This window comes from Salmo trutta, chromosome 11, assembly GCF_901001165.1.
Source record: "Salmo trutta chromosome 11, fSalTru1.1, whole genome shotgun sequence".
In the NCBI taxonomy this organism is placed as follows: Eukaryota; Metazoa; Chordata; class Actinopteri; order Salmoniformes; family Salmonidae; genus Salmo; species Salmo trutta.
Window position 1 is genome coordinate 20481541 of NC_042967.1, and position 10500 is coordinate 20492040.

General features: G+C 46.2%; 1 protein-coding gene across 2 annotated transcripts; it reads right to left on the reverse strand.

The window, feature by feature from the left end:
- Positions 1-45: 45 nt before the first annotated feature.
- Positions 46-5862, reverse strand: LOC115202433 (zinc finger protein 628-like). 2 transcript variants are annotated; one of them, XM_029766566.1, is made up of 5 exons: positions 5187-5862; positions 4858-5101; positions 1784-1920; positions 1509-1605; positions 46-1306 (listed from the first exon to the last, which is right to left on the reverse strand). In XM_029766566.1, the coding sequence occupies exons 2-5, from the start codon at positions 5081-5083 to the stop codon at positions 81-83; spliced, it is 1686 nt and encodes a 561-aa protein (XP_029622426.1). In that variant the 5' UTR covers positions 5084-5101; positions 5187-5862; the 3' UTR covers positions 46-80. The 2 variants fall into 2 exon arrangements, with proteins under 2 accessions (XP_029622426.1, XP_029622425.1); XM_029766565.1 differs by having other exon boundaries at positions 4858-5862.
- Between the last annotated feature and the right edge of the window lie 4638 nt (positions 5863-10500).

The window sequence follows — 10500 nt, forward strand, 5'->3', positions numbered from 1 at the left end:
TAGTAAAAATGAATAAAACCCTTGAATGAGTAGGCGTGTCCAAACTTTTGACTGGTACTGTAAATATTTTTTAAACAAATTCATTTCAGGAGATCTGGCCTGTGTTTGCGCTGGTGCGACTTCAGATGGTCCAATTGTTTGAAGCGGAGTCCACATACAGAGCAGCAGTACGGTCTCTCCCCAGTGTGGATACGCTGGTGCACCTTCAAATTGTCTGCCCGTGTGAAGCGCTTGTCACACATAGTGCAGCGGTGAGGTTTCTCCTGTGTGTGAATGCGCTGATGCAGCTTGAGGTTCCAGAGCCGATTGAACTTGTTCCCACAGATGGAGCAGCAGTAGGGCTTGTCTGTCATCTGGCTGCACTTGTGCCTCTTCAGGTCAGAGAAGGAGGTGAAGCCCTTGCCACACTGGCTGCAGAGGTGGAGTCCCTCTGCCTGGTGGACCCGCTGGTGGACCTTGAGGTTACAGGCCTGGGTGAAGACCTTACCGCACTGGGTGCGCGAGTATGGAGGTCCAGACCCTGACCCTGTGCTCAACCCTCTACCCATTTCGTGTTTCTGCTTGTGGGCCTTGAGGGAAACGGAGTCTGGGAAGGTCTTGGTGCATTGATTGCAGGCGTGACACCTCCCCCCTCCTCCTTTTACGTGCTCTTGTGAATGATCTCTGAGGTTTAAAGAGTGTCCAAAGTCGTCAGCAGCACCATACAGGCTCTCTGTGGTGTTGTTGTTTTGGACTGAGTTTCCAGAGTGGATGGAGGTTAGCACCCTGTGGCCAGCTCTGTTACCCGACTCTGGGACACCGTGTTTAGGGTACAAGACACTGGAGTCCTGTAGGTACCCCTCCTCGTTGATCAACAGGCAGTTCCGGTCTCCCACCTCCGGGTGGGGGGATGGCGTTGGCGACCCCACCTGCTCCCTCCCACTCTGATGGGGGCGAGGCATGTTGGAGCGATGGTGATGGTCTCCCCCCTCAGACCCTCCCAGGTCCACCTGGTAGTGACCCACAGCTCCGTAGCTCAGTGCCCCCAGACGAGACGGAGAACCAGGAAACCTATCCAGCCCTTCTATGTCTACAAGATGGCCGCCACCACCACTACCGTCGCAACCAGACTTCTCAAAGCCGCCCACAAGTTCCTTCATGCTGTAACGAGGGCGGTAGAGAGGGTCGGTGGGGTCCCCTGCGTCTCCCTCCGGGCCCGGAGGTTTAGGCCCCTGGTCTAGAACAGGTCCCCAGTCAGCTTGGCACTGCTGCAGTGCTTGCTCACTGAAACTTTTACTGGGCCCCGAGACATCCGAACCGTCGGCCCCTGAAGAACACAGGAGACATGAGGCATTGGCAATAGTAGAAACTGTAGTAGAGTAACTAACGCTCAATTTGAACTTAAAGTTTCAAGTTGACTTGTTAAAATACCAATGACAACATATTAGAAGCTACTCTCCTTATCATTCTCATCATCATAAAAAGGTAGGCTATTGTCTGTTTTGTTTGTTGTAAACTCCTCAACTCACCGTCCAGGCAGAACTCCCATCTCTCCCGTAACTCGGTGTTGTGGAGAGGCTCCTCTTTCAGCAGGCTGTCCAGCTTCTGACCTCCCACCTCTGTGGACTGAAAGAGGAAATGAATGAGTCGATTCTGACTAAATGATGGATAAACTGACAGTGACTGAACAGAGCTGACATGATGGTCCTCCATTCTTCCTGACAATCAGTTCTAATCTGTTCTATACAATATAGTTCTAAATGAACATTCCGTAGCACTGGTGTTTAGTCAGTCCTCTACCTACCTCAGAGGTTCTCCTAGGGCTGGTGGCCTCAGCCTCCTCCAGATCATTGAAGGCTGTTTCCCCAGCCACGCCCCCACAGCTGCTCCACTCCTCCCCTGGTACCTTCTCCTGCTTCAGGCCATGCCCCCTCTCCACACCTGGCCACAGGTAAACAAAGAGAACATTTCATTTCAAGTAAAAGGAAAGGGCCTAGATTGAAACAACAGACTGAGCAGATCAGAGTGCGATGACGGGTAAGTGTAAAAATGTCTACTGAATAGAAACCAAGTAAAAGTATTTTGAGAACCATGAGTCAGTCAGCAGTAGTGAGCACTCTGAAGTTGAGCCAGACCAGGGTGAAGTAGCGCTCTGAAGTTGAGCCAGACCAGGGTGAAGTAGCGCTCTGAAGTTGAGCCAGACCAGGGTGAAGTAGCGCTCTGAAGTTGAGCCAGACCAGGGTGAAGTAGCGCTCTGAAGTTGAGCCAGACCAGGGTGAAGTAGCGCTCTGAAGTTGAGCCAGACCAGGGTGAAGTAGCGCTCTGAAGTTGAGCCAGACCAGGGTGAAGTAGCGCTCTGAAGTTGAGCCAGACCAGGGTGAAGTAGCGCTCTGAAGTTGAGCCGGACCAGGGTGAAGTACCTGCGATTACAGGTGTGGTAGACATTCAGAGATGATTTTGGACCGGTAGGAGCGCGATTTTTGGAAAAAGTGGATTCCTGCTTTTTGGTCGACCCGTACGCTGTGTCAGGTTGGGTAAAGGACAAACTGGGAGCAGTTACATCTGTGAAAGTTTCGAGAAGTGGAATTGTTTAGAGTTTTTGTGCATCCTTCACCCAAAGGCAGGGGGCGCTGCGCATCACGTTTCAACTTGTGTCGTGCTTTGCTCTCTGGAGCAGGACACCACTCAAAGGAGTGATCAGTAGGGTGGCGTTGAGTGCAGAGGTGGATCAGATGAAAAGGAATACTCCTAGTGTTTGTGACGCCCACCGTTTGGTGAGTTGTAGACCCGGTGGCAATGGCGAGACTGAGAATACCCTGTCTGTCTTGTTGAGCTTTGAAACAGAGTTTCTACCTGATAAAGGTCAGGTTAGGTTATATTTGATATTCTGTGAGGGCCCATGTTCCGAACATGCTATGGTGCTTTAGGTGTCAAGGATTTGGACATTGCAGCAGTGTGTAGAAGGGAGATCCCACGATGTGAGAAGTGTGCAGGAGGGTATAGTCAGACAGAGTGTAACGAAGGGATAGAGAAACACTGCGTGTCAACTCTGGGGACGCCCATGCAGCTTGGGATCCCAAGTGCCCTGTGAGAGAGACGGGTTGAGATTGCCAGCGTTCGAAAGGGACAGAATGTTTCCTATGCTGAGGCAGTGATGAGAGTAGAGGATAGCCCAAGGATCCCCCCTCCCCCATCCTCCCAGGCCGACAGAGAGTAGTGGGATGGGGTGGTGGGTTTCTGGAGACAGTGTATAGGTGCAGGGTTAGATGGTGGTGCAATTTAAGATATTCCCCTTCCTCTTTTCCCTTTTTTTTTGTGATCAAAATCTGCACGCCGACCTGCGAACGGCAGCAATCTAGTCTTCAGGAAAAACACACAAAGAAGTAGTAGTAAAAGGAAAGGAAAACAACATTGTGGATAACTCCTCACATCAGATAAAGGAAAGGAAACATGTTTATTAAGATGCCACCACCAATTAAACTGTCTGGTCAGTGATCACCAAATTATGGATGTTACACATTACAGCAGCCCCACTAGAGAGTGATTCTTTCATATATACACTTAAAGTACAAAACATTAGGAACACCTGATCCTTCTATGACCAGGTGACATTCCATACTTACAAAAAAAACATATTTCTCTCAAATTTTGTTAACAAATGTGTTTACGGTCTCTGATAGCGAGCATTTCCACCTGACAGGTGTGGCATATCAAGAAGCTGATTAAACAGCATGATCATTACATAAGTGCACATTGTGTTGGGGACAATAAAAGGCCACTACAATCTGCAGTTTTGTCACACAACACAATGCCACAGATTGGCATGCCAGGAATGTCCACCAGAGCTGTTGCCAGATAAATGTAATGTTAATTTCTCTACCATAAGTCATTTTTGAGAATTTGGCAGTACGTCCAACCGGCCTCACAACCACAGACCAGGCACCCTGACAGCTGATGAAACTGTGGGTATGCACAACCGAAGAATTTCTGAACAAATTGTCAGAAACCATCTCAGGGAATCTCATCTGCATGCTTGTCGTCCTCACTAGGGTCTTGACCTGACTACAGTTCGGCATCGTAACCGACTTCAGTGGGAAAATGCTCACCTTCGATGGCCACTGGCACACTGGAGAACCATCCTCTTTCAACTGTACTGGGCAGATGGCAGACAGCGTGCATGTCGTTGTGTGTTTTGCTGATGTCAACGTTGTGAACAGAGTTCACCATGGTGGCGGTGGGGTTATGGTATTGGCAGGCATAAGCTACGGACAACGAACACAATTGCATTTTATCGATGGCAATTTTAATGCAGAGATACCATGATGAGATTCTGAGGTCCATTGTTGTGCCATTCATCCGCTGCCGTCACTTCAAGTTCAGCATGATAATGCTCGGCCCCATGTCGCAAGGATCTGTACACAATTACTGAAAGCTGAAAATGTCCCAGTTCTTTCATGACCTGCATACTCAGATATGCCACCCATTGAGCATGTTTGGGATGCTCTGGATCGGCGTGTGTACGACATTGTGTTCCATTTCCCGCCAATATCCAGAGAATTCACACAGCCATTTTCTGAGGAGTGGGACAACATTCCACAGGCCACAATCAACAGCCTGATTAACTCTATGTGAAGGAGGTGTATCGCACTGCATGAGGCAAATGGTGGTCACACCATTTTTAATGGTATCTGTAACCAACAGATGCATATCTGTATTCCCAGTCATGTGAAATCCATAGATTAGTGCCTAATGAATTGATTTAGATTGACTGATTCCTTAAATTTACTGCAACTCAACAATATCTTTGAAATTGTTGCAGGTTGCCTTTATATTTTTGTTGAGTAGATATATTGTCTTTAAAAGTCTCTCACTCCTCACCTGTCTGTGAGGTTCCAGAGCTTGTCTCCACCTCAGCTCTGCCACAGTCCGCACACTTCCCCCTCTGGCCTCCCTCTCTATCCCTCTCCTTGCGACTGTTCTCCGACCACTGCAGCCGCTTCTTCAGCGACTCGACCTGCTCCCGGCTCCGGAACACCTCTTCCAGGAAGCTATCCTCCACCAGCCTGGTGATCTCGTATATGGCTGACTTTAGGACCGTCTCCATGACCCCGGAGAGCTGAGACTGGAAGGTTACGATGGCTTCAGACATCATGGCAAACTGTCTACGTGTAGCTAGCTACAGTTATGAAATCGTAAAGTTTACCTACTTTTGTTCAGGTTGGTCAGTGTTACGATCCAGTCTATCAAAATGATATGAAGCTAGCTAATTAGCTAACCTTAGCAGAAAAGATACTGGTTACTAAACCTCTTTTGCCTCCACCAATAACTGTCCTATTGCAATTGTTTTATCATTTTGAGATATAAGCTGTATCACTTACTGTATATGAGGCTATTCTAATAAATATAAATACCAGATGTATTGAGAGAAAGTAAGGCTATGGTAGTTGGCATGCTACTTAGCTAGACAGGCAACACAAAAAGCTTCCATAAAAACAGTCGAACTTCCGGAAACAAACCAACGGGTTGGGTAGTGGGACAATCTACATCGGGTCGCTACTTACTGGAGTAAAAAGACCTCTCTTTAAGCAATGGCTTTGTATGTTACACGTTTACTGTTGACGTTAAAATTATAATTCAGATATTATTATACATTAGGATACAGACACTTACAGTATTTATTGTGTACATTGTTATATATATATAGTTATTACATCACACGAACATTGTACAAAACCAAACAATATACACATATCACAAATCATTTTGACAAATACTGTGAACAGTTCTTTGACAAATTGCTATTTATACCTTTCAAGGATGATAAATAATATTCTAAATAAATTGGAAAAATATTGAACGTTCTTTTTACCCATGAACTTATTTTTATGGATGAAACATTTTCCCAATAAAATGAAAATATTCAAATTCATGTATGTAAAATATAAACGATCAAATGAGGTAATGTTTAAAGGTTTACCCATTTTATCGCTAATGTATATTTTCATATCTGCCCAAAATATTTCGCTATGCAAACAATCACAAAATAAATGCCCTATAGTCTAATTTTACAATTCACAAAAGCTACACTTTTTTTCTACATTAATTGCATATTTAGAAATAAGACTATCACAATGGTAACATCTGTGAAGAATCTTGTAAGAAACGTCTCTTACTTTATTAGTTATCAAATAACTATGTGGATTATGTGAAATGGGAACTCGGAAAAATACGACGTCAATTCATGCCGTCAGTGATCTTCAGGTCGGAGCTCTATAAAGAGGCCCGAGTTGGAATTCTGAGTTGAATGACCGTTCAAATCAATTTTTCAAAGTCGGAGCTCGTTTTTTATTTCTTCTTCGATGAGGTTTAACGGCGGTTGGCATCCAATATGTTGCATTACCGCCACTTACTAGACTGGAGTACAACTCCTTTATACTTAGCTTGAAAATAACAATAAAAAAACAACAACCCTACTCCACTATTTAAATCTATTTAGTCCTACCTCATGCCATCACCCTGAAAGGGACATCACCACTTAACACACCCTGTAACTCTTCTGATGTCAAGTCTCGCACACCCAAATGCTTCTCTGCAGCTGCCACCACAAACTCAATTTTCTGCGACTTACGTTCCATCCCTGCAGTACAGTTGATAACCATTGCTATAAATGCTAAATATCCAATCTTACTGAAACATATAATCACTTGTTGGTTTATCCCTCTGTACTGGTACAGGTCTACTACTACACCACTCCTCTCGGGATCCCTCCCTCTGTACTGGTACAGGTCTACTACTACACCACTCCTCTCAGGATCCCTCCCTCTGTACTGGTACAGATCTACTACTACACCACTCCTCTCAGGATCCCTCCCTCTGTACTGGTACAGATCTACTACTACACCACTCCTCTCAGGATCCCTCCCTCTGTACTGGTACAGATCTACTACTACACCACTCCTCTCAGGATCCCTCCCTCTGTACTGGTACAGATCTACTACTACACCACTCCTCTCAGGATCCCTCCCTCTGTACTGGTACAGATCTACTACTACACCACTCCTCTCAGGATCCCTCCCTCTGTACTGGTACAGATCTACTACTACACCACTCCTCTCAGGATCCCTCCCTCTGTACTGGTACAGATCTACTACTACACCACTCCTCTCAGGATCCCTCCCTCTGTACTGGTACAGATCTACTACTACACCACTCCTCTCAGGATCCCTCCCTCTGTACTGGTACAGATCTACTACTACACCACTCCTCTCAGGATCCCTCCCTCTGTTCTGGTACAGATCTACTACTACACCACTCCTCTCAGGATCCCTCCCTCTGTACTGGTACAGATCTACTACTACACCACTCCTCTCAGGATCCCTCCCTCTGTACTGGTACAGATCTACTACTACACCACTCCTCTCAGGATCCCTCCCTCTGTACTGGTACAGATCTACTACTACACCACTCCTCTCAGGATCCCTCCCTCTGTACTGGTACAGATCTACTACTACACCACTCCTCTCAGGATCCCTCCCTCTGTACTGGTACAGATCTACTACTACACCACTCCTCTCAGGATCCCTCCCTCTGTACTGGTACAGATCTACTACTACACCACTCCTCTCAGGATCCCTCCCTCTGTACTGGTACAGATCTACTACTACACCACTCCTCTCAGGATCCCTCCCTCTGTACTGGTACAGATCTACTACTACACCACTCCTCTCAGGATCCCTCCCTCTGTACTGGTACAGATCTACTACTACACCACTCCTCTCAGGATCCCTCCCTCTGTACTGGTACAGATCTACTACTACACCACTCCTCTCAGGATCCCTCCCTCTGTACTGGTACAGATCTACTACTACACCACTCCTCTCAGGATCCCTCCCTCTGTACTGGTACAGATCTACTACTACACCACTCCTCTCAGGATCCCTCCCTCTGTACTGGTACAGATCTACTACTACACCACTCCTCTCAGGATCCCTCCCTCTGTACTGGTACAGATCTACTACTACACCACTCCTCTCAGGATCCCTCCCTCTGTTCTGGTACAGATCTACTACTACACCACTCCTCTCAGGATCCCTCCCTCTGTACTGGTACAGATCTACTACTACACCACTCCTCTCAGGATCCCTCCCTCTGTACTGGTACAGATCTACTACTACACCACTCCTCTCAGGATCCCTCCCTCTGTACTGGTACAGATCTACTACTACACCACTCCTCTCAGGATCCCTCCCTCTGTACTGGTACAGATCTACTACTACACCACTCCTCTCAGGATCCCTCCCTCTGTACTGGTACAGATCTACTACTACACCACTCCTCTCAGGATCCCTCCCTCTGTACTGGTACAGATCTACTACTACACCACTCCTCTCAGGATCCCTCCCTCTGTACTGGTACAGATCTACTACTACACCACTCCTCTCAGGATCCCTCCCTCTGTACTGGTACAGATCTACTACTACACCACTCCTCTCAGGATCCCTCCCTCTGTACTGGTACAGATCTACTACTACACCACTCCTCTCAGGATCCCTCCCTCTGTACTGGTACAGATCTACTACTACACCACTCCTCTCAGGATCCCTCCCTCTGTACTGGTACAGATCTACTACTACACCACTCCTCTCAGGATCCCTCCCTCTGTACTGGTACAGATCTACTACTACACCACTCCTCTCAGGATCCCTCCCTCTGTACTGGTACAGATCTACTACTACACCACTCCTCTCAGGATCCCTCCCTCTGTACTGGTACAGATCTACTACTACACCACTCCTCTCAGGATCCCTCCCTCTGTACTGGTACAGATCTACTACTCACATCACTCCTCTCAGGATCCCTCCCTCTGTACTGGTACAGATCTACTACTCACACCACTCCTCTCAGGATCCCTCCCTCTGTACTGGTACAGATCTACTACTACACCACTCCTCTCAGGATCCCTCCCTCTGTACTGGTACAGATCTACTACTACACCACTCCTCTCAGGATCCCTCCCTCTGTACTGGTACAGATCTACTACTACACCACTCCTCTCAGGATCCCTCCCTCTGTACTGGTACAGATCTACTACTACACCACTCCTCTCAGGATCCCTCCCTCTGTACTGGTACAGATCTACTACTACACCACTCCTCTCAGGATCCCTCCCTCTGTACTGGTACAGATCTACTACTCACACCACTCCTCTCAGGATCCCTCCCTCTGTACTGGTACAGATCTACTACTACACCACTCCTCTCAGGATCCCTCCCTCTTGACCCATCTTCCTCTACTTTCTTCACTGCCTCAGCATACGACAACTTATGCACTACTCTAACCCTGGAAACCTCAACCTGAGTCTCTCGCACGGGACATTTCTGATTCCCAGCCCCATGGGCACCACTACAATTAACACATACCACTACTTTCCCCAATGCTACACATTCCTTTGTCTCATGCCCTTCTGCACACTTCTCACACCTAGGAACCTCTCTCCTACACACTGCTGCCACATGCCCATAAGCTTGAAACCTGTAACAACGTAATGTATTCGGTAAAAAAGCTCGTACAGGATAACTTGTATATCCTAACATCACTTTGTTGGGCAAAGACTTAACATCAAAACTCAAAAGAACAGACAATGACGCTTCTGTTTAGCCACTATCGCCACCCTGTCTGTGTCGCACCAAACAACGAGCATCACAAACACCGGGAATCTTCCCCTTCAGTTGGTCAACTTTTACATTTACTGCTACACCAGTAATCAGTCCTTTCAATGGCCCCCTTTTCTTGAGAGCGAAACAATTCAAATGTCTTGCCCCCATTCGTTTAATGCCGACCGCCTTCTCCCTCTGACCAACATAAACACAAACAATTATCACAAGACCACTTCTGGTTACCCTCACCGATTCCACAGTACCCGACTCTGTTTTCACCCACCCTGAAACCACAAATGGATCAGACAAAGGGGCAAGGGTCCACCTTTCCCCAAAACTTCACTCCTACTGTCACAGACTCATCTCTATCCTGACCCTCTGTGAAAGCCTCCTTTTTTTATTTTTTAAAATTTTTATTATTAACAGTAACATGCAAAACATAAACATAACAGCCAGAGGGATTCCAAAGAAATGATAATATTTTTTAAATAAAACTATTCCACATTATATCAAATCAAATACAGACATATAGCGACATTTTGTTTTGTATATGCTTTAAAGACTCTAAATAGTTTTCCACATCAGATAAAAAAATTAAGAAAAGGGGCTTTTTCTTCATAAATTTTGATTTGTGTATGAAACATTTTCCTAATAAAATAAAGAGATTTATGACATACTCATGTTCAATTGTGGAATCAGTGTAGTAAAAAAACATGTCAAACTTAGAAATTTCAATGGTTGTATGCAATTTGAGGACAAGATATAGTTTTACATCAGTCCAGAACACTTCACTATATAAACAATTACAGAATAAGTGTTCAATAGATTCAGTTTCTAGTTCACAAAAACTGCATTCACTGGTAAC

Bases quoted from the DNA above. Each gene is read 5' to 3' on its own strand.
- LOC115202433 (XM_029766565.1), bottom strand. From the start codon at position 5,131: ATGATGTCTGAAGCCATCGTAACCTTCCAGTCTCAGCTCTCCGGGGTC. The intron at 1,606-1,783 runs GTAGGTAGAGGA...TTCCTCTTTCAG, and splicing joins GCCCTAGGAGAACCTCTGAG to TCCACAGAGGTGGGAGGTCA. The intron at 1,307-1,508 runs GTGAGTTGAGGA...TGTGTTCTTCAG, and splicing joins ATGGGAGTTCTGCCTGGACG to GGGCCGACGGTTCGGATGTC.